The following is a 24,076-nucleotide window of genomic DNA, read 5'->3' on the forward strand; positions in this document are numbered from 1 at the left end:
AATAGCTAGGCCTTGTGGCAGGCACCTATAGTCCCAGGTACTCGAGAGGCTGAGGCAAGAGAATCGCCTAAGCCCAGAAGTTGGAGGTTGCTGCGAGCTGTGACACCACGGCATTCTACCGAGGGTGACAAAGTGAGACCCTGTCTCTGAAAAAAAAAAAAAAATACATTTGTTTCCAGAGAAGTTGGAGTGTTCCGACGTGGTTCAGTCCCTCCCCTGACTTGCTCCCTCCCCTGACTTGCTCTCTGACCCTGCCCTTCTTCACTTGGGGCCTAAGGTTCCTCTCCTATAAAATGAGAGAGTTGGAGAAAAGCTTTCATGTTACGAAGGGGTTAAAATGTAACATGCAATTTGGAAAACACAGCCGTAAGAATGGCTCTTTATTTTATTTTGTTGTTCCCTTTTACAGTGTATCTCACATTCATTATTTCTTTAGATCCTCATAAGAATTCTCGAAAGTAGGTATTATTCCTACTTTCTGGATAATGAGGGTCAAGTTCACAGAGGGGCAGTGGAGAGTCCTAGGCCACCGGGCTGGGATGTGAGCTGCGTTTACTTAGTTTGTACCACGCGGCAGGCCTTTCCCAGGTGCCACCGCCTTTAACCCTCACAGTAAACCTGGAGGGTTGGATGACTGTTTTCACAAGGCAGATAAGCAAGAGGGCGCAGGTGCCACAGATCACACGGCTGGCAGTCGGAGAGCTGGGACCTGAAGCCAGGTTTTCTGGTTCTAGATTCAATGATCTTTCTACTCCATCAACTACTTCTCAGCCAGGGGAAACTCTGTCCCCCACGCGACAGTTTTAGTTTTCATAACTGGGAGGTGCTACTTGCATCTGCTGAGAGCCCTGCAGGGAGCGGAACACGCCCACGCCTGCCAGCAAAGCCTTCCCCAGCTGGAAACACATTGACATCAAGGCTGAGCAACCCTGCACTGTGCTCATTCTGGCATGGATGGTCTCAACTGCAAATCTCCCCCTACCCACCCATGTACGCTACACCATTATAGGGATCACTCAGCAGTGACAGTGCGACTGCTTCGCAGATGTTTTATTAATTCCTGCATTGAAGACTGACAATCAAAACACACTCACACAATTCTATCCAGGTTAATAAAGCAGAGGTAAAGTCCCCACCTTTTTAATGGCTGAATAGTATTCCATACATCAAAATTTATTAACCCGTTGGTGATTATAAATTGAGCTGAGATAAACAATCTAGTGCAAATGTCCTTCTGATAAAATGATTTTTTTTTTCTTCTGGGCAGAGGTCTAGTAATGGGATTTCAGGATCAAATGGGAGGTCTCTTTTGAGTTCTTTGAGGATTCTTCATACTTCTTTCCAAAGAGGCTGTATTAGTTTGCAATCCCAGCAACAGTGTAAGAGTTCCTTCTCTCCACATCCACCATCTGCAAACTTTGTAACTTAATCTTTGTACCTTCATATTAATCTGAAACTAAAAATAAATAGATCAGTAAAACCCTGACAAACACGCAGACTTTTCCTGCTTCCTGAAAGTGCTGGAGGGGGCAGGTGATCTGGCATGAGTAACTTCTACCCTCTCTCCTTACTCTGGGATTGAGAGAACACAGACTTCAGGGTTAAGTAGGTCTGTACTTAAGTAGGTCTGTAGGTTGAGTCCCCGTATCTTCCTCTGTGAGTGAGGAGTTTAGTACTTACATCTCAGAGTGGCCGTCAACATCCAGGGCATGAAATGGGTCTTCCAGGAAGTTAGTGGCCAATCGTGGGCTCTGGAAAGGTGAGCAGAGCCCAGGGGGGGCCGCGTTTCTTTCTGCGCCCACAGATGCAGCCCATCTATGAAGTGCTGCGACACACAAACCTGGGGCCCCTGGAGGCCAAGCGCCAGAACCTGCGCCGGGCCCTGGACCAGTACCTGACGGAGTTCAACGCCTGCCGCTGCGGGCCCTGCTTCAACAATGGGGAGCCCATCCTCCAGGGCACAAGCTGCAGGTGCCAGTGCCGCCAGGGCTACCTGGGCCCTGCCTGTGAGCGGACGGAGATAGAGGGTAAGGCCTGTGCATCCCCACCCAGACTCACCCAGACTCACCCAGCTCAAAGGGGGCAGTGCCAAAAGCATCTTGGGGGTCTCAGCCCCTCCTTTCTGAACCTGCTTATACCCTATCCCAGGAGCCCACATTTTGCGAGTTCTATTCCTCACCTGCCACCCTCACAGCTCTGCCGCTTTCTCCCTGCCATCAAGACCCTTTCTCAGATGGGAACTGTTTCTCACCAAGATGTGGCTGGACAAAAGATTCATTTATGGAGGGACGAACTAGTCTCCTGGGGCTGCCATAACAAATTATCACAAACTGGGTTGTTTGCAGGAAACCAGGAATGTATTGTTTCAGGTTTCTGGAAGCTAAGCATATTGGCTGGGTGGTTTCTTCGAGAAATTCTGAGGGAGAAAGTGCTCCCCATTCCTCTCTCGCAGCTTCTAGTGGTTGCCAGCAGTTTTTGGTGGTCTTGGCTTATAAACGCATCATTCCGGTATCTCTCTGCATTTGTATGAGAACACCCGTCATCGCATTACAGCCCACTCCAACCCAGCATGACCTCGTTTTAACACAGTTTTATCTGCAAAGACCTTATTTTCCAAATAAGGTCATATGCACAGGCAGTGGAGGTTTGGACTTGAACATATCTTTTGAGGAATCATAATTCACCCCCCTCTATGGGATTAGTAGTTGTCGTTATGGTGCAAGGAGTTGAAACTAAAAGCAGAGTTGGGTCAAGGAAAGGTTTAAATGTACACACAGCTGAAGCAGGAACTGCCTGGCACAGGGAAGAGAGTTATCAGACAAAGGCTGAACGCCCGTGCCTTAAAGATGAAGGAGTCTGGGGGTGCGGACGTGAATCTCAGCTATTTCAGTAACTCCCCGTGAGACCCTGGCTAATAGCATCTGTTTTGGGGTTAGCCTTTTTACCTCATTTTCCTTGAAGCTCTAAGAATCTCTATGCATGTCCCAATTTTCTAGACATCCAAAACTGATTCTATGGTACATGGAATTGTGGGAAAACATCCGGGTTACCAAATCAACATGGAAATAAATCCCAACTGGTTAATACAATGAACAAAAAGTACCAAAAAAAAACGTATGGGCTTGGCGACCACAGCACAGTGGTTACAGCGCCAGCCACATGCGCCAAGGCTGGAGGGTTCGAACCTGGTCTGGGCCAGCTAAACAACAATGACAACTGCAACAGAAAAATAGCCGGGCGTTGTGGCGGGTGCCTGTAGTCCCAGCTACTTGGGAGGCTGAGGCAAGAGAATCACTTAAGCCCAAGAGTTTGAGGTTGCTGTGAGCTGTGATGCCACAGCATTCTATGGAGGGTGACATAGTGAGACTCTGTCTCAAAAAAAAAAAAACACAAAAGGGCAGTGCCTGTGGCTCAGTGGGCAGGGCGCCAGCCCCATATACCAAGGGTGTCAGGTTCAAACCTGGCCCCAGACTAACGGCAACAAAAAATAGCCGGGTGTTATGGCGGGAGCCTGTAGTCACAGCTAGTTGGGAGGCTGAGGCAAGAGAATCGCTTAAGCCCAAGACTTTAAGGTTGCTGTGAGCTGTGATGCCACAGCACTCTACGGAGAGTGACATAGTGAGACTCCATCTCAAAAAAAAAAACAAAAAACCAGTATGGATGGGTAAATCTCAGGTGCTACACTTGGGTCTATTAAACAAACTCTTGGAGCACAAGGTGGACAGGGTGAGAGCTGTGTGGCTCAATTCATGTGTGTGAAGAACAGGACAAGCCCTTAGACCCAATTCACATGGGGATCTGACAGCGGCAATGTTGATACCCCCCGAGGGAAGGGCCCAGAACAAGAGTCTTCTCCGGCATCCCAGGAGCCACGTTTCATCAGACATGGGCAAGACAAAGTGGGCAGCCAAGGGAAGTAGCAAGACTCAAGCCTGTATTCCAGGAGGAAGAGCTGGAAAGATTGCTAATTTTTTGGCATTGAAAAGACTTTGAACTACCATGTGAGAAGGCATGAGATTTGTATTCTGTGGGCACTGAGATTAAGCTGTTGAACTAATGGAAGGGAGTCTATAGCAAAAGGATTTTGGATTAGGGAGGGAGGACTTTCTCAGGCTGTGGTGTGGCAGGGGAGGGGAGGGGTGGGAGACTTGTGAGAAAGCTGTAAAAGAGATTCATTCTCCCAATGGGTAGCTGGGTGAGATGGCCCTCCAGGCCCCTCCTACCCCACAATCTCAGTCTCCGACCTAAACAACGGATACAACCTGATGAACAGTTGGTAGTTTGAAGCTTTAAATATGTAAATTCAGCTTGGCTTGAAAGAAATCACTGCTACCAATTTCCTTAGAATTCAGGAGATATTTTGGCCTGCAAGATCCGGTTTAAAAATGAGAGGATGGTGACTTGAGTTACTCGTCCTCACTGAGAGGAGTTCTACATGGGAGGCAGGATAGCGTAGCTCTGGTGCCAAACAGGGCTCTGAATCTTAGAGCTGTCATTTCATCTGGGCTTACCCCATAAAATGAGATGATATGGGAAACTCTTTCATAGGTCAGGTTGGAGATTAAACTGGTTAACACACATGGCAGGCTGTGTTATATGTCATAAACAAAAGAAAGGACAACTCTGTGCAGAATGTCCCATTGGTAGAGGATCTGTCCTGGGTTGTTCCTTGTTCAAATCACGCCTTTGCTGACAAAGCAGTAGAATTTGAGTCCCAGTGAACAGCCCAGTATCTTGTAGGAGGAATTCTGAAAGGGGTGAGCCAGGAGGGTGAGTGAAATCCAAAGCCTTTATGAAGAAGGATGCTGAGAATGAAAACTAAGGAGACCAACTACCAGGGCCAAGCCTGGCCCACGGTTTCATCAGGTGAATTGGAAAAGAGCCCCCACTCCGGGTTGCCCCAGGGCCCAGGCTTTCCCGACTTCCCAGGCAGGGTGTAGACTGGGTTTCTGCCCCACATTCCCACTGGCCAGGCAGGGTTCCCAAAGTGACCAAAGGTCCATAAACAGAAATAATAACTAACCCTTATTCTGTGCCAGCCACGATAGCAGAACTTCATGTGTGTGAACTCATTTATTTCCCCAATAACTTATGACCTCAATGCTTTTATTAATCCCAATTTACAAACGAGGAAACAGGGGCAGAAGGAAAGTTAGAGAACTTGCACAAGGTCATGTAGCTACAGAGGCAAAGAGCCAGCGTTTGGACTTGACAATCTAGTGCCAGGACCCAAGTTCTGAACCATTACTTCACTAATTCACATCCTAAGAGTCTGGAAATTTAGGGAATGAGGGTAGAGGGTCTGAGACGATTTCTGATAAATATCATTTTTGATGAGTGGCAGGGGGTGGTATGAGCTAGTTCATGGATATCAGCTTGGCCTGGCTTAAAGATGTGACCCTCGCCTAGGTGATTTAATCGTAGCACACTTGAAGGGCCCTCAGAACCGGGGACTTGCTTGCATCCCTGTAGACTGTGTGCTACTTAGATGGGCTCTTCAGTGGTCCAGCACCAGGCTCAGCTGCGGCCTGCAGAGTCACTGGAGAATGACCTAGGGGAGGGGAGGGGAGAGAATGGAAGGGGATGGGGGATGCTCCCCAGGTCCCATTCCTCCTGCACTCTGGCCCTTACAGACAGTAGGTTGCAGAAGCTCATGGGACTCCATTAACCTGGTTCCAAGCAAGGTGTGCACATAAGGTTGGAGCTGTCATTCTGGACTTTCACCCCAACAGAGGCTGAGCTGGCAAGGAAATCTGAGGCTGGGGAGCCAGCCAGTCTCCATGGAAACCCAGGAGAGTGCCTAGGAATTTTCCTAGCAAACTTTTGCCTGCAAGGACAGACCTACAAGGTGGGAGAAAGAGACAGAGAGCCCTGCTGTGGCTGCCCCATCAGGGAGAGTAATTACAGAGCTGGAGGGGCCTTGGAGATCATCTAATCCATCCATGTTCACACTGGTGGTGTGTGAAGTCTTGGGGTACAAGGAGCTTCCACAGTGGGGAGGGTGGACCTGACAGCCACCCAGGTTCAAACAGAACAGCTCTGCTTTCATCTGACTTAGATGCTGGGGTCCATATAAGATTTCATACAAGGAAAATAGAGATGAAAAATGTAATAATTAAAAAATCCATTAGATTAGTCCATTCTTTTCTTATTGCAGTATGGAAAAACTCAGGCTGAGACAGAGGATTGCTCAAATGCACAGAGAGGTAGCAGGCCCAGACTTGGGGGAGGCCACTGGGCTGGATGTCCAGACACAAATGGTCAGTGCATGTGTTCAGACGCTCCGAGCAGAGAATCTCTCACCCACCAGGTTTTGTGGTCAGTCTGAGGGAGTCTGATTCTCAAATCTTCACACAACAGCCCAGCAACCCTCCCTAGAGAGGGGTCTGGTGGAGCCGGAGCTATTTCTCTGAATCCCCAGCTGGGCCTTGCTCCCAGGTCCCCACCCCCTGCAGGGACTCCATGTCATTCTTCCGAAGAGAAGCACAGCCCTGCCTTTGCAATCCATCTTCCATGGAACCGTGGGTTCCAATTTCATGAGATGAGTTCCCAGTGGCCCCTCCTCACTCCATTCAGAGTTTCAAATTAAGTGCGTGGAAGTGAGCACAGAGGTCTTGGCTGGCTACTCCCGGGCATTTCCCTAAGGAGAGATTGCAGACCGCTCTTGGGCCATGGGGTGGCCCTCCCTCCTCACCGCATGCTAACCTCCTCCTCCCCGGGGAAATTCCCTCTGCAGGAGCCAAAGCGGACGGGAGCTGGAGCTGCTGGGGCCCCTGGTCTGCGTGCACAGCAGGTACCCGGGAGAGGAGGAGACAGTGCGACAACCCCACACCCCAGAATGGAGGGGCCTCATGCCCAGGACGGGAAGTGCAGTCCCAGTCTTGCTGAGGGCCTCTGGGCACAGGCCGGGACGGGACCTGCCTTGTGCCACCTGCGCTGGCTGTTTGATAAGGACCACTTTCAGCTGAGAGAGGATACGTGGCAGAGCAGACGACTCTTCATCCTGTCAGTCTGCAGACCTAAGACTGGCTGTCCCACGGACACCCACCTGTCCCATCACCTACAGAACTCAGTTGTTCATTCAGCCTGTGGGTGGGGAGTATTAGCCAGAGGCTCAGTCCTGCTCACAGCCTTCTGTATCACCCCAAAGAAACAAACCAATGAAAAACCCAAGAAAACTGAATCCATGACTTAAGAGAATTTATAGGATGATAGAGGGGCAAGGCAGGCAGATGCTTTTGATACAACTGATGTCCAATAAAACCAAATATAATGAGAATTCCCTAGTTCTTTGACAACAATCTTTGTCCATTTATAGAAATGTTATTATTTGGTAGGGTAAGCAGACACCCTGAAATAATGAGGAAAATACTAAAAATTGACTTGCGTTTCCTCAATTTTCCTTCATCTGGACTCCTTAAGAATCAATTAATCGGCTCGGCCCCTGTCGCTCAGTGGCTATGGCATCGGCCACATACACCTAGGCTGGCGGGTTCGACCCCGGCCCTGGCCAGCTGAACAACAATGGCAACTGCAACAAAAAATATGCTGGGTGTTGTGGCAGGTGCCTGTGGTCCCAGCTACTCGGGAGGCTGAGGCAAGAGAATCGCTTAAGCTCAAGAGTTTGAGGTTGCTGTGAGCTGTGATGTCACAGCACACTACCAAGGGTGACATAGTGAGATTCTGCCTGAACAACAACAAAAAAATCAGTTAATCTCTCCAGTTAGCCCAAGTTCTTTCTAAAAATGTCACATTTCTCCCAATTATTTTTTCATGCCGTATTATTCTATATTGCAGTTTTCACAACTAGTAATTACAAACTTTGTAACAAAGTAACATAAACCGGGTGACTTATAAACAACAGAAACTTACTACTCATAGTTCTGGGTGAGGGAAGTTCAGTGTTTGGCAAGGGCCCATTGATTAGTTTCTACAGGGCTGTCTTTCCCCACCCCCACCCCACACCCCCACCCCCACCCCACACCCCCGGCACTCACACGGCAGGAAGGGCAGAGTCTCTGGGAAGCTCTGCCCACGTGATCTAATCACCCCCACCCAAGGTCCCACCTCTTAAATCTGTCATCTTGGAATTAGAGGACAAAATCATTCAGACAACAACATTCTGCCCCCGACCCCCCAAAATTCATAACATTCTCATATTCAAAATACAGTTGACCTGTGAACAACTTAGGGGTTAGCAGTGCTGACCTGCTGAACAGTCAAAAATCTGCCTATAACTCCCCCGAAACTTGACTAGGAAGACTCCACTGTTCACCAGAAGCCTTGCTGAGAACACAGGTAACACAGTTTGTGTGTTGCATATATTATCTGCTGTACATCTTACTATTATAAGTACAATTCTTACAATAAAGTAAGAATTTTTCTTTATCTTTCTGAAGAAAAGAAAATGTTATGAAGAGAATCATAAGGAGGAGAAAATATAGTTCCTATTCATCAGGAAAGGCTGCGTCCTCACGCTCACACCGCACAGGTTGAGGAAGAGGAGGAAAAGGAGGGCTTAGTCCTGCATCTGAAGGGTAGCATATAAATTGTGAACTAAAATAAATTCTTAAAATCTTAAGTTCCCCAGCTGACTGAATGAACCACCTTTTGGCCAAAGGGACCCCAGAAATACCCTGAAGTCAGCTGTGAGCAGGGAAGTCAGACACACCTGCTCAGGCCCCCTTCCCTTCTTGGAGATGCCCTTTGTAACTCATTACCAAGTCTAAGGGGAGGCAAGACAAAGCTTCAACTATCTCTGCAAGTCATCGATTTACTTAACTGATCACTGAATCTGAGTACCTATCTTGTGACTTGTCTTTGATTAAGAGACTTCCTTAAGACATTCCAAACCTTTAGGCAAAACTTCACTTTTTTACCCAATTACGAATCGAAGAATCTTGAAACCCAAGTACATGTCACCTGTAATTCTCCTCTTGTGAAAGCACATGTAGTGTGAATTATGTTGGAGTCATTCACACGAGGGCTGGGATGACACAGCTGATCTTCTGGGTCCTACGGGACCGTCACCTTATGTCTCCCATTCTTGCTGCTTTGTAAATTCAGCTTTAACCTAAAAGTGTGTATCTTGAGTAGTGTAGGACAATTGATTTAGGAGATTAACTTTTGAACTGGGATGTTGTTTTGGGTCCTGGGTTGTGCTGATTATTTATTCTGGGTCATGGGTTATGCAGATTATTGTTTAAGATAAAGATTAACATGATTTTTACTTCAAATTTTCATATATGAAACTGATTTTGGAAATAGAAGAATGGAACAGTTCCGTTGAGAGGCTACTCTCACTGTGCTCCAGATCGACTGGCCTTCTGAAAAATAAAGGTGGATCTATCCCCAACTCTGCGTATTGGCTGACAGTGACAGGGGACCAGATCCTCTTTGCCCAGTCACATTTCGAGATGTCCTGCTTTTAAGGAGCAAACCAATGTACATCTTTGACGTATCAATTTATTATTTTACCTGTAATTCATGTCTCCCTGAAATATATAAAACCAAACTGTAGCCCAACCATGGTGAGACCACTTACTCAAATCTCCTTGGGTGTGGCTCTCCAGGCCATGGTAACACACATTTGGCTCAGAATATACTTCTTGAAAGTATTTTACAGAGTTTGGGTTCTTTCTTTTGACAAAGTGGACACAGTTCAAACCTGTGTTGTTCAAGGGTCAAGTGTACATTCAAGTGAACACCTAAGTCCAAAGTCTCATCTAAATATCACCTCTAAGAGACATGGGTGAGACTCAGGGCATGACGTATTTTGAGGCAAATTGCTCTTGAGCCATAAACCTGTGAGTCAAACATGTTATATGCTTCCAGAATGACTGGACAGCATTCCCATTCTGGAGAAATAAGAAAGGAGTGATGAGAGAGGATGCTCAGAAAAAGTCAGGTCAAAGAGAAAAAGGTCTTCTCAGGGAGACCCCAGGGATACACCTGTGAGGTCCTCCCCGTGGTGACTCAGAGCTTAGGAATTTGTAGACTTCACTTCTGGGATCTGGAGGCTGATACCTGCTTCTGTGAAAGCCCATGGTTCTGTAAAAGCGGGAACCCACTTCTCTAGCTTGGTTCAAACTGACCAGGGAGGAAGGCACTTGTGGGCTGGAACTTTTTGACTAAGGATAAAAAGGAGAAGACTGAGCCAGTTGGGGAGTGTGGGCATTTTGAATTCTTCTTGGCCCTTGCTTTGCCAGCTGAAATAAAGCCCTTCCTCTTTTAAGCACAGTGTCTGGGGCCGGGCGAGGTGGCTCACGCCTGTAATCCCAGTGCCCTGGGAAGCCGAGGCAGGTGAATCACCTGAGCTCAGGAGTTAGAGATTAGCCCGAGGCAGTGCGCGACCTCGTCTCTAAAAATATAGCCCCATGTTGTGGCAGGCAACTACTGTAGTCGCAACTACTGGGGAGGCTGAGGCAAGAGAATCACTTAAGCCCAAGAGTTTGAGGTTGCTGTGAGCTGTGGCACCACAGCACTCTATAGATGGCAACAAAGTGAGACTCTGTCTCAAAAAAATAAAATAAAATAAAATAAAATAAAAATAAACATGCTGTTTGGATGCTCTTTTTCTCCACTGGGCCTCGTCTTCCTGCAACAGTAACAGGTTATGAGCATGTCTGAAATTTTAAGTCTTGAGAATACTCTGCTTTGGTGCTGCAGGCTCCCTGGGGTCGAGGTCCCACTTTCTGGAAATAGGAGGGTAGAGATCCTATTGTTGCAGGAAGATGAGGTCCAATGGAGAGAAAGAGCACCCAAACACCACATTTATAAGAGGAAGGGCTTTATTCACCATCTGGGAGCTTAGAGCATAGAAGAATTCCAAATGGCGGCGCTCCCTGACTGGCTTGGTCTTTCCCTTTTTATCGATAGTCAAAAAGTTCCACCCCACAGGTACCCTTCTCATTGGCTAGTTTGAATCAAGTGGGAGATGCTATTCCAGCCCCTACAGAACTACAGGATTTCACAGAACCTGGAAATTTCCAAGTTCCAGGAAGTTAAGTTTACAAATTCCCAAGAGCTGAGTCATCATGGAGAGGACCCCGCAGGTATATCCTTGTGGTCTCCTTGAGAAGACCCGTTCTTCTAGACCTCACCCTTCTTGGGTATCCTCTCTCACTATCCCCACAGCTTTGCTGGCCAGGGGTTGGGACTCTAAAGTTCTGGGCAGCCCCTTTCCTTTCACTTTGTAGCCCACACTGCAGTTCTTTTAGGCTGGTACTTCATAACTGTGGCTCTACCAGTCTGGGGTTGGGAAGGGGGAGAAAGAGGACCTTACTGCACTCCCACAGCTCCACTGGGCATCTCCCTAGTGGGGACCCTGTAACAGCCCTATACCTATAGCCATTCTCTGCCTAGACCCTGTGGCCCTCCAGGCAGCCTTTGAATTCTAAGTGGAGGCAGCCACAGCTTTGCAGGAAGCAGCGAGCCACACCTGGGCCCTGGAGGTAGCTGCAGCCCTTCCTTTGCATTTGAAACTGCTCTATTTCCTGGACCCTTTCTGCTCTGGGCCTATGATAGGAGTGGCAGTCCCACTTCTGAATTGTTTTCCAGTCATTTCCCCCCTTATCTTGCACAGTGGCTTCTGGCTTCTGCAGAGAGGGCTAATCTCCCCAGATGTTTGTTTGGCCACACCCTTCGAAGGGTTTTCTCATTCTCGGCAGTAGGAATAAGCTGAGAATTTTCCCAGTCTTGACATTCTGTTTTCCTTTGGATGTACAGTTTTGTCTTTGAATCATTGTGATCTCCAGTTTTACTGTGAACAGTCAAGGTGAGCCAGGCCAGTCTGAGAGCAAATGTGGTGAAATAAGACAGAGTCAGTCAGGCTAAGGCCAGTGACAAACACTTCATTCTTCATGAATATGTAATGACTTCCCCAACCTCAAGGGACTTCAACCATGGCTCCACTTGAAGTTGCCCGGGGAGCTTTTAGAACTACAGATGTCCAGGTCCCACCCTCAGTGATTCAGATATAATAGGACAGGGTACCATCTCCGGATGTCAGGGTTTTTAAAGCTCCCAGATGATTCTAATGTGCAACTGAGATCAAGTGTGTTCTTACATCAAGATCAAATGTCCTCTGTTAAGTGCCCACTTGGCCTGGCCAATCTGGCCTCTTGTCAGTTTCTAGCACATAAATGCCACTCCCCAGTAAACAATGAATGTACATGAATTATTAACATAAGTTCATTTAAAAAGTAAAAAGTAGGCCTGGGCGCAGCGGCTCACCCTTGCAATTCCAGCAATCTGGGAGGCTGAGGCGGGAGGATTGCTTGAGCCCAAAATTTTGAGGATGTTGTGAGCTAGACGGACACCACGGCACTCTACCCAGGATGACAGAGTGAGACTCTGTCTCAGAAAAATAAAATAAAAAAGTTTTCTACACAATGAAAACCAGTAAGTCTTTTTTTTTTTTTTTTTTTTTGCCTTTCATATAGGATATCTAAAGAGTTCAAAAATAAACTTCTAAGCCATAAGCTTTAATTAATTAATAATGGTAATAATAATTAGAGCCATGAGATTAGAATAATTACTGTGCAGCAGGCATTATGCCAAGTGGTTCGTAAGTCTTACTTTATTTATATTCTCTATTTTCCAGACTCCCTAGTCTTTCTTTCTCACCTTCAGATTTGTCTCAGGAGTCTTAAAAGTCTCCTTCTCATTTGCCTAGTTGATCGACACTTCGAGGTCTGTGTCAAATCCCATATCAACTATAGGTACATAGGTACACACTTGTGGAAAGGCAAATCTCTCTTTCACCTACCACCTTCAGCCCTTACATTGTGTGCCCCTTATTTTGGCATTAACTCAGCAATAAATTTCATGTAGCCCTGAAACTTCCTCTAAATGTTTCATGTATGAATAAGTTTTATTATTACCCTAGCAAGATAGAGGACTCTGGAAGGATTTGAAGAACCAATATATGCATCAGTCACCAGGCATTTCTTGAGTACTTACCGTATACTGGGCATGCAAATTTGGCCTACAAGGAGCTCACAACCTAATAGGAGAAACAGATAAATAAACAGAAATGTCAGTGCTACAGAGCATTTCTCTATTGAGGCATGATGGGTGTGCTGTGGTTACCGAGGCTGGCTGGTGTGGTCAGCTCTCCTTGAGATGAGTTGGAGAGGATAGATTGATCACCACTACTGGCTTCTTCAAATCTACTCTCCACTCTGGGAAACTGATGGATATGAACCCCATCTCATCTATGAACTGACTCTTGAACTCATTCACTTAATTAATCAACAGACGCTTCCTAGGTCTCTGCTATATTGAAGGCAAACCCTGGCCTCTGGGGGGGGCGGGGTACAATGATCAACAAAATAAACCTGATTCCTACTCTGAAGATCATCATCTCTTTGGAGAAGACAGATCTTAAATAGTCAGACAAGATGTGGGACTGAATGTATCTGCTATGGTCTGAATATGTCTGTCCCTCTGAAATTCATCTATTGAAACCCCAGGGTGATAAGTATGAGGAGGTGTGGAATTTGGGAGGTGATTAGATCACAGGGTGGGGCCCTCGTGAATGGGGTTAGTGCCCTTAATTAAGAAACTTCAGAGACTTCCTGGCCCCTCCACCAAGTGAGGAGACAACGCTTCTGTGTAAACTGAGAAGGAAGCCCTCACCAGGTAGATATTGGATCTCCTCAGATACCTGCATCTTGGACTTCTCAGCCTCCAGAACTGTACGGAGTAAGTTTCTGCTGTTTCTTGGCCACCCAGTTTATGGTGCAGTTATAGCAGTCCAAATGGACAAAACAGAAAATTGATAGTGAACCACAGGTGAGAGTCCTTGAGAGTGGGGACATCATTACATGTTCATGAATGAAATGTTTGCCAAAAAAAAAAAAAATAGCAGGAACAGTAGAGTTTCTGTGGGCTATTTTATCTAATATTGTCTAAGACTTCCTAAGGTTTGTTTTATAGATCCTACTTTTCAGCTAAGGAAACTGAGTCTCCAGAACCTCCTGGGCTGGAGCCGGGAGGGCCGCTGGTGAGAGGAGGGAGGATGTTTAGTGTGAGCTCACCTGCTGTGTACGGTCCAAGGGGTATTTCAAAATAGCAAAGAGTAAATTTTAAATGTTTTACCACAAAAATAAGTAATTGAGGTGATAGTTATGTTAACCGGTTTGATTTAAGCATTCTACGTTATATATCACATCATCACATTGTACCCCATAAATGCATAGAGTTATGATTTCGGTTAAAAATTAAATAAGCAAATAACAAAGCTCCTGGGTCACAGAGCAGGCCAGGGTTTGGATGCCCTGCCCCGAGTGAGTGCTTCCACCCTGCCCACTCCCGCCTTCTGCTCCTATCTGCCTTGGGAGGGATTTGTAGAATAGTTTTTGGGGAACAGGACAGTGGAACAAACCAGAGGCGGGGAGGCTCAGGAGAAGGTAAGTGTGGGCACAAAGTGACAATGTGAGGATTGAGCAATTGCCTGGATAATCTGTAAACCAAAACCACCAGTTGGGCACGGCCGCCTCCCTGTCACTTTAGTGGGCCAGCCAGCAGATGACCCAGGCCGGCATCTGCCCCACTCCTGACCAGCGGAGCACGGCCACCTCCCTGTCTTCTGCACCAGAGACCCAGGCCAGCATCTGCCCCACTCCTCTGAGATGCTTCTACAACAGAAGTTTTAGAAACTAAAACAGCAGCAGTTTCAAAAGCAGCACCCCCTTATCACATCAGCAGCCTTGCCCGTCCATGAACGACTCACAGCTACAAAGCGTAAACCTCATGGGATGCGTTCTCCCTCAGGTCCTGTAAGAAGATCTATAATCTCAGGCTTTCTAGGTAGTGAGTGGAAATATATGGTTTAAAGATATAATCTTCAGCCTGACAAAATGTCTTTTGAAAAGGAAATTAATGATAGCATGAAAAACAATCTGGGGAGGCTGTCTGCTTTCCTTTTTTTCTTCTTTGAGAGAAAGGAAGATCTAAAGAGTGCAGCATTCAATGAATCTCTTCTGAACTACATGCCTTTAGGGTGAAGAAAATGGACCCAGAGAGAAAGGGTAGGCTTCAAAAGTCACGGTGCAGATGGGAGAGATGACGGCAAAGCCCAGCTGGTACCAGATGAGGAGGGTCGGGCCTTGTGGCTACTTCAGGCCTTTGTACAAACCCCTCCCGGGAGCCCCACCCACCTCACTCCCCAGTTCCCCTCTCCTCCTCACACTTCACAAGCAGTCTTTGAGACACAGGTTAGAAAAGCTGACCCTGGCCGGACACAGTGGCTCACACCTGTCATCCTCGCTCTCTGAGAGGCCAAAGTGGGTGGATTGCCTGAGCTCAGGAATTAGACACTAGCCTGAGCCAGAGCGAGACCCCGTCCCTAAAAATAGCCGGGCGTTGTGGTGGGCACCTGTAGTCTCAGCTACTTGGGAGGCTGAGGCAAGAAAATCACTTGAGCCCAAGAGTGTGATGTTGTTGTGACTATGACACCACAGCACTCTACCAAGGTTGACAAAGGTCTCAAAAAAAAAAAAATAAATAAAAGAAGAGTTGGCCCTGACCCCTCCCATTTCCCTGAACCTTCTCAGGTGCTGCCTTCTCAGATGGCTCTGGGTTCCAGCACTTTCCCTGCTCTGTCACTGTAAGCTGCTTGTCTGTCTCCTAATTCACTGACTTCCTGACGGGCACAGGGGGTTCATTCTGCCACTGAAGCTCCAGCTGCCAGCCTGGCGCTTGGTCCACAGGAGCTTTCAGGGACAGTTTGTAGGATCCTGTTTTCAACTCTAGAACAGCATTCAGTGTGCAGGAAGTTGTGAGAGAAACACTAGTGACCGACACGTTCACGGACTCCTGAGTCCTGCAAACTTCCTGTTGCATCAAAGGACAGCTGAGCCCACGCCATTTCTGGGGGCACAAATTCAAGAGCAAGCCCACGTTTTCCATCTCCGTGGGGGAAAGTCCATCAAATCGAGTTAAAGATTCCTCATTCATGGCCTTAGGATATTCCCTCTCCCCCTGGGAGAGATAAAGAAAAATGTTTCCCTTCTGTATTAACAGCTTAAAATGTGAGATAAATCCTCCCGTCCTAACCTGTTTTTAATAAATGAACTTGGCTGTCCAGGGGCAGGATACCTGTCTGACGGATCTATTTATCCCTTCTATTTCTTTAGCAATAGCCGCCGAGAACTTTTATCTATTCCTTGTCTCCCTCTCCCACTCCCATTTTCCTAACCAAGCCAGTGGAGCAAACAGCTGATGGATGGATGGTGTGTGGGATAAAAGGGGCCAGAATCAGATAGTTTTCAGGGAGTGAACAAACTGGCTTATTAACAAGGAGTCATCAGGCAGGAGGTGGCGAGGGAAGGAGGAGCGGGCACCAGAGAATGGCCAATGATGGATGAAGGGGCACCTGGGGCTGCAAGGTATAGACTGCAGATAAGTGGGGGGTGCAGCCAATAGTGATAAGGCAGTGCCCGGGCTGCGGCGCACACCCCCCTGCACAGGGGTGAATGTCAGACCAGCTACTTGACTCCCTTCGACCATCCTCAGAGAATTCCCACTGCAAATACAACTATTATGCATTCTCTTTTTCCTTTTTGTAAAATGCATCTACTTGCTCAGGGAGACAGAGGCTAGGCAGGCTACGAAGGGGCAAATATGAGGCAGGGTTGTTTTTATCAGCATGAAAAAACTGGAGGGCAGTTGAGCATTCGCCAGGTGCCAGGCCATTTGGGGATGGCAGTCTCTTTATACAGGATGGACGTAAAGTTTGTGTTAAATTGCCCACAGTCATTACATGCACCCTGTACATGTCTTGTCATTTAATCTTCTGCCCTGGGGATTACTGGCTTCATTTTCTGATGAGGGCACTGAGGCACAGAGAGGGTAAGCAACTTGATTAAAGTCACGCAGCTAAGAAGCGACGGCATTGGGTCTTCACCTCTGTCTGTCTGCCCTCCAAACCCACTCAGAGCTCTGCCACAGGGATGTCAGACCAAGTGCCTCTCTGCCTCCTCTGTGTAAGCAAAAGTTGGGCATTTGCTCTGTGGACGAAGCTGAACCTGCTTCTGCTGCAGCGGGTCAGCAGCCTTGGACTGAGCTGTGGACATTCAAGCTGTGTGGTCTTGGGCAAATCACTCAGGCTCTCTGAGGCTCTGTCTCACCACCTGTCAAAGGCAGATAATAAATCCTTCCTCTTGCAGACATTGAGAGGATTAAGCTGGATCAGGCACGTGAAAGTTCTTTGTAACTGGTAATGCCCTCTGCAAATATTAGTTATAATGCTGGATACATTTTCCTTTAATAACCCAGAGCTTGGGATATAAAAGGCCTCCATGTCCTTTATGAAGACATATCCTAGGAACTAAGCTATTTTATGTCTTTTTGTTCTTGCATGTTCTAGAGGGTTTTGCCCTGAATTGTATTTAAAGCATTTCTCAGTGACTTTTTATTTTTATTTTTTTTATTGTTAAATCATAGCTGTGTACATTAGTGCAATCAAGGGGTACAATGTGTTGGTTTCATATACAATCTGAAATAATTCTACTGTTCAACGTAGCCTTCATGGCATTTTCTTAGTTACTGTATGTAGACATTTGTATTCTGCATTTAGTAAGTGTCGCCTGTACCCATTCTAAGATGCACCGTAGGTGTGGCCCCACCCATTACCCTCCTTCCACCAAAACCTCCCCCCTCCCTTCCCCCTCAGCGACTTTTTAAAAGAGCAGTCTGAGGTGGCTGTGGGTGGTGTGTGGATCCCTGGAAACAATGATGGCGGTGGCTGAGCTCGTTCTGGAGTGTTAGGTGGGTGCAGGGTGCAATAGCTCACATAAAGATCATGACACCCAAGGTGCAGACACGGAGGCCCAGACAAGGGCGTACATTGTGTAAGGCCACCGAACAGGAAGTCACAGAGCCAGTCTCACGCAACAGCTCCCTGTCGTCCAAGCTCTCTGCTGTTTGGCCTCTCACGCCACTGTCTGCCAGTATCCCAGTATCTCTGTGAACAGATCCCTGAATTTCTGAACACCTCTGTGTTGGAATTTGGCTTAACATTTAAGAAAAATAAGGCAAAGAGGAAAACAATATAGAAACATCTGATTTCATGACACCATCCAATGAACAGGGAGTCTCCCGGAACTAACTTTTCTGTTGCTGTGAGCTGCTGCCAGGTTCAGGGGGCACGTCAGGTGAAAACTAAGCCATGGACGAGAAAGCCGAGGTCGGCGCAGAATGTTGGGAGAGAATTGTGTTAAGTTGCTTCACCCACCTCTGCCACAAACTGGACTTTTGAAATCTCTTTGCGCCTTGGTTTTCTCATGAATTCACTTCTCAGGCTCAGTCCCCGCCATAGCTGTAAAGTTTTCTGCCCCTTTCCTTTGTCAAGTTTCCCTAGAGACCCCTGGCTGTTACCAGGGGGTGTCACCCCCCAAAAAGTCCATCAGCTCCTCCTGACATCAACTGTTTTTCCTTCATCTTTCTTCTGCACTGCTAGCCACAAAGCCACCTAAAGGTGCCTCCTCTGTGGGGTCCCCTCTTTGGGGGGCTGCTGAGACCCTTCTCATGATGCCGCTGTCACGTGCTGTCCACTCACTGAAGCTTCACACCAGCATGGGAAGGCTCATCCTCCCCCCACTTGTCCCTTCTCGTTAGTTCGTTAATTAATTAACTTACCGATGGCCCACTTGTGCCACGCACTGTTCTTGCTTCTTAGGATCTATGACTTAGTGCAGGAGACAGACACTGTTCCTGTCTTTGCGGACGCTATATTTGAAAAGGAACAACATGTAAATTATGACACAATGTCCGCAAAGTCTGGAAACATCAGCGAAGAGACATGACACCTTTAAGAACATCTTCAATCCGTACAAATAGTGTCTGCTTCCCGGCTTTGCAGATCCTGCATGCCGACATGAGTGCCATGATGGGGGAAGCACAGAATGCAAAAGGGACAGAGAGGACAGCCCCCCATCGTAACCTACAAGGATGAGAAAAGGCTTTCTGAAAAAAGAGGAGGGCTGAGACCTGGAGGATGAGTGAGGAAGTGGCTTCCAGAGGAGGGCAGGCGGTGGGGCTGCTCCACGCAAGGTCCTGCAGCCTGGGTGTTTCCCCACCAGGCCCAGAGCATGCATGTCCTAATGGACACCAGGTTGGTGCTCCCAAGGGCCTTCTGCATCAGCCCCACCCTCTCCTGGGGACGTTTTTATCCCGGAAGCAGGTCTAAGTCTTCTTCTTTAAGAAAGAGATGAATTTCCCCTCTGTTTGGATTCCCTGCCAACAGATGCTCTTTTGTCTGGCCTCTGCACCCCACCTTGACGTCTACCATTGGCCCATTAGTTAGAAGGACTGAGTCTCCCTTTGAAGTCCTCTCTACCTGTCATCCGATGACTATATTAACATCTACCCCATCCAATTCAGATAAAGATTAAATGAGATAATGTAGATGAAAAGACTTCATAAACTGGGAAGCACTCTATAATTGGCAGCTATTATTATTATTGCTATTGTTAAGCTAATTATAATAATTATTATTCCCACAGAAGTTATTAGTCCCAGGTCACATGGGAAGCCTCCTACCCTGACATTAAGCGCATGGCAGAGATAATAGCATTTCAAAGTTTCATATTCATGGATGCAAAAATATCCCCCCCCTGCCAGGTGCCTTGTGCTACGTTCAAGCTTCCAGGACCTCTGCCAGCCTACGCTGGCTGGACCCTGCCCCTTGGCTATCCCAGCTCCTTCAGAGGTATACCACTACCAGCCACAGTCGCCAAGATTTTCCAAAAGCACACTTTGCATTTATTTTGTTTAATTCTCACATTCTGTTGCAGCCTCCTCCTAAATGCATTTGTTTGCAGAAAGAGCCACAAGGGGAAGTTCAGCCTACAAATAAGAATATAATTATTGCACAGTTTAGCGGCGCCTGGGCGTCACCCGGGTATTCACCGGTGCTCCAAAATTCAATTGTTTCTCCTTCAAGACCACATTTAATAGGATAAACAATTTCTGCTAAACGCAATAAACGTGAACCTGGGCTGTCATCTCCATAATCCACTCCAATTTCCCATTAGAAGCGGTGGCTGTGATTGAGATTCGGAATTTAATTTGGCAGCGCTCAGTTTCATTGTGCTGGTGTCGGCTTCCGGGGCGCCTCCCATCAACCAAAGACAGAACCACTCTTCCCTGTCTCTGGGGAATCTTAAAAGAAGATAGATTATAACTCAAGAAAATTATACTGCCTCAGTATAATGAAAAAGATAAAACATTATTGGATTAGCCTGTTGAAATAACAGTGGACTGCCAAGCAATAACATTGAGCCGAACAAGGGCCCAGACCATAGTTGCAGGGACAGAGGGCTGCAGGAAGGCCGGTGGAAAGGTCTCGCTTGCTGCAGGAACCCCACCTGCTTTCATCATTGTTGTGCTTGCATTCCAGAGAGCTGGGTGGGCCAGATTCCTTAATATCTCTGAACTTCCCCATTTGTTCTGCAGTCAAATGCTCTACCACTGAGCTGTACTCGCTTCATGAGCCTCCCCATTTGTAACCAAAGCAGTCACCAAAATGTTAAGCCCTCAGGCCTCAGCACTGAACCCAACAGTGAACTCAGAGGAGATGATATGGCAGAAAACTGGGTTGAAAATGAATGTGAGCCGGTCCACCTTCAACCAATCAGTGATTTTCAACCAGTGTGCCGGGAGAGGGTCTTAGGTATGCTGCAAAAATTTTTATACATCATTAATTAAATTATTTTTTGAAAGAAGTTCAAAGCACGGTAAGTTTTTTTTTGTTGTTTTTTTTTTACCAACATGATTGAAGTGTGGCTCAGAAGTGTAACGATAGGTTCAAATGTGCCGTGAGATAAAAAAGGTTAAAAATCACTAAGTGCTTTCCTTTCCCCACCAATTTTATTTCAACACATTCACCTGAGGGACTTCAATCAGGGACTGTCCAAGGGCAAAAAAAAAAATCTTAAGGGATGTTTTCATCAGCTGGAATGACTAAGTGAAAAATTTAGTGTTATTTACTAGGCAATCTAGAAAACAAAGGTACTTTGGTAACCTAAGATCAATTGTCTTCTCGTTTTCCTCACCAAGCCCAGCCCTTCCTAAAATGATACTGCCCAGAAGCCTCCGTGAGTGGAGTAGAGTGTACTGACCATTTCACAGGGGGACATAGAGGAGGGTCTATGTTTCCCGTGGACCCATAGTCATCAACTTGAAATTCTCCTTGACATGGTTCCTCTTCCAGCCGCCATGGTCCTCTCCTCTTTATCTCCTTTAATATTCTCTCATTCAGGGACCAGTCTCCCTGGCTCCCGTGTTCAGCTCTGGGTCTTCCTGGGCACATCCATGGCACTCCTCCATTGGGCACCACAATTTCGCTCTGCCCCACAACTCCTGCTCTCGACCTACACAAGTGTGCCCTTCCTCTGCTCAGCATCAGAGAGAACTGAGGGGCCAGGACACACCCTTCTCAGAAAGAAGTGGGTGGAAATTTGCCAACCACACACATACTCTCTCTCTCTCATAGTACTTTCTGGTGTGTTTTATTTCACACAAATTCTTTGTTAATCAGACACTTATTTACTGAGAGGTAAGAGAGCACCATAGTTAAGAGGTACAAACTCTAGATTCCACATCTGGAACTCAGCTCTGCCACTTTCCTGCTGTGTAACCTTGGACAAGTCACCTAACGATTCTAAGCCTCAGTTTCCCAACTGTTTAACGGGGCTGATGATAGCATCCCTTGTAAAGTTTTCACAAGAATGGGATGAATTAATGCCCTGAATCAGTGGCTAGCACACAGTAATTGCCCAATAAACATTAACTGCTGGTAATTACTGAACAAGACCTTGTACTTGTCAAGGAAAGAACAATTTAATTTCCACTCATTAATTCATTACGTGATAGTGGAATGTGCTATAGTGAAACTACAGGGTGAACAAGTTCCAACACAGTTCCTGATTGGTAGTAAATATAAGTAAAACAAAATTGTAGAGTGAGCAAAGTGAGGATTACAAAGACTTTTATGCCTTTAAGGTACGTGTAATTTCAGTTTAACTCACTATCCAAATCAATGTGCATTTAACAAACTAATCTCTCTGTTTTAAACAGCCTGCATGGCACTGCTTCTTGGGTGAGCCCCAGTGGCAGGTGGGGTGGGGATGAGCTGGCCTGAGTTCTTGAGGGATCAGAGCTGTTCTTGTTGCAGCCCACAGCTGTATCATCTTCTAGAAACTCTGATTCCCTCGCAGTTGAGCGTTTCTGAAGCAGGACCTGGGCAGGGGCTGCCCCCGTTTCGAGGAGGTGGATTGGTGCATTGCCGTTGTCTTGTCTTATGCCCTCCCGAGCACGAAGACCAGTTTGACCAGCAATTCCAATTCCCGTCAGTGGGAACATCTATAAGAAACAAGGTCAACAAATATTAATTAGCTCTTCTTATATTCTGGTGTCTAAATGGTGTGGGGTGTGGGGTATATAAATCCAAAAGATTTTGGGAGTCCCAATCTTGAATCTCCCTTTACCAATCAATCAACTGTCCTTTCTGTCCACTGGCCTTGCCATGCCCCTACCACAGGGCCTTTGCATGTGCTGTTCTCTTTGCACAGAACACTCTTCTCTAGTTACCTGGTCAATCCTATTCACCCTTCAAATCTCAGCAAAAGTGTCATTTCTTCTGGAAAACTTTCTCTGACCCCTAAATCTCCATCAATTTCCCATATTATAAGCTCTCCGATCATTTTGTGGCAGGAGTTACAATCGAAACTTTAAATGCAACTCTGGGACTATTCTAATAATATTGATCTTACCTTTCTAAGTGCAATCTCCATGATGACAGGGGGGATATCTGATTTGCTCACCTAGCGAGAAGCCTGGCCCAGAGAAGGTCTTTGGTAAGCATTTGTTAAATGGATAAATTAAATTTATAAATAAATGGTTTCCAACTTAGAAACTACAAGATAATGGTTAAGGTACAAGAGTGGATAATTTGCTTGTTCTCATTAATGGGGGCTATGGCGCCTACTGGGAGCATCGTGTGTTTGAAGTGATCACTCTCTACTCCCTGACACCTGGCTTTCACCTGAGGAATTTGGGTTGTTGATGAGATTGGCAAGTAATCAATTACTTCTATCATGATACAGAAATGTCTGGCTTTGCTGCTGACTCACAGTGTAATTCTGGGTAAATGACTTGGTATCTCTGGGCCTTCCCATTTATAAAGTGAGGCAGCTAGAGTGGCTGGTTCTCAAATCTCCTCCAACCAGTACAAATCCTGTAGCTGTGTGACTGCACACTCGCTGGGCGGATCACTACTGGGGGTCTGGTTGAGGTGCAGGAAAGAGAGAATGAAGATGAACACGTGTTTGGTGGGAGCACAGGCAGGAATTACGATCACAGACTGTGCAGTCCGTCCCACCAGATGTGAACCTGGGTCCCTAACTTACTGTGTGACCACTGGGCAAGGTCCTTTGTTACCCATTAAACTCAGATTCTTCATCTATAAAATGAGAATACCAATAGTATCCACCTCAGGAGGCTATTGCAAGGATGAAAGGATTTAACAGATGTAAGATAAAAGTCACAATAGGCTCTAAACTAAGTAATCAATGTTGATCTTGCTTTTACAACGTGTCTGACCTCATTCTAAGTGCTTTGGACGCCTGGTTACAAACCCAAGACTACTCTGTGAGGTAGTTAAAAGGATCATATCTGTCTTACAAATGTGGAAACTGAGGCATACAGAAGATAAGTATCTTGCTCAAGGTCACAGTTATGAGATGATGCAGAAGGAATCTGAATCCAAGCTATGCCTGAGCCCTCGGCAGGTGCCTAATACAAAGTGCCCAGTCAATGGTGGTGGTTTTATTGAATGTGCCATGTCCATTTTTAAGAGAATCACCAAAAAGCCATAGGAAAAAAATAAAAGTGAGAGAGGCATGAAAGGTTGAGAACTCTTTTTTTTAAAGACAGAGTCTAAAGCTGTTGCCCTGGATAGAGTGCTGTGACATCACAGCTCACAGCAACCTCCAACTCTTGGGCTCAAGTGATTCTCATGCCTCACCCTCCCAAGTAGCTGGGACTACAGGTGCCCACCACAATGCCC

The 24,076-nt window shown here is 46.6% G+C and overlaps 2 protein-coding genes across 3 annotated transcripts in view; one reads left to right on the plus strand and one right to left on the minus strand.

Annotated features, from left to right (window-relative positions):
• Positions 1-7,878, plus strand: part of C8A (complement C8 alpha chain) — a 72,008-nt gene extending 64,130 nt beyond the window's left edge. The window contains exons 10-11 of one of the 2 annotated variants that reach the window (XM_053576180.1): positions 1,805-2,027; positions 6,737-7,878. In XM_053576180.1, coding sequence (XP_053432155.1) covers positions 1,805-2,027; positions 6,737-6,888 — 375 coding nt within the window. In that variant the 3' untranslated portion in view covers positions 6,889-7,878. The other variant, XM_053576183.1, reaches the window with a different exon arrangement.
• Positions 7,879-17,459: 9,581 nt separating this feature from the next.
• Positions 17,460-24,076, minus strand: part of C8B (complement C8 beta chain) — a 46,295-nt gene continuing 39,678 nt past the window's right edge. Inside the window, exon 12 of the mRNA XM_053575144.1 lies at positions 17,460-22,371. Within this exon, the coding sequence (XP_053431119.1) occupies positions 22,196-22,371 (176 nt within the window). The 3' untranslated portion in view covers positions 17,460-22,195. The remainder of the gene's footprint in view (positions 22,372-24,076) is intronic.

This window comes from Nycticebus coucang, chromosome 22, assembly GCF_027406575.1.
Source record: "Nycticebus coucang isolate mNycCou1 chromosome 22, mNycCou1.pri, whole genome shotgun sequence".
NCBI lineage: Eukaryota > Metazoa > Chordata > Mammalia > Primates > Lorisidae > Nycticebus > Nycticebus coucang.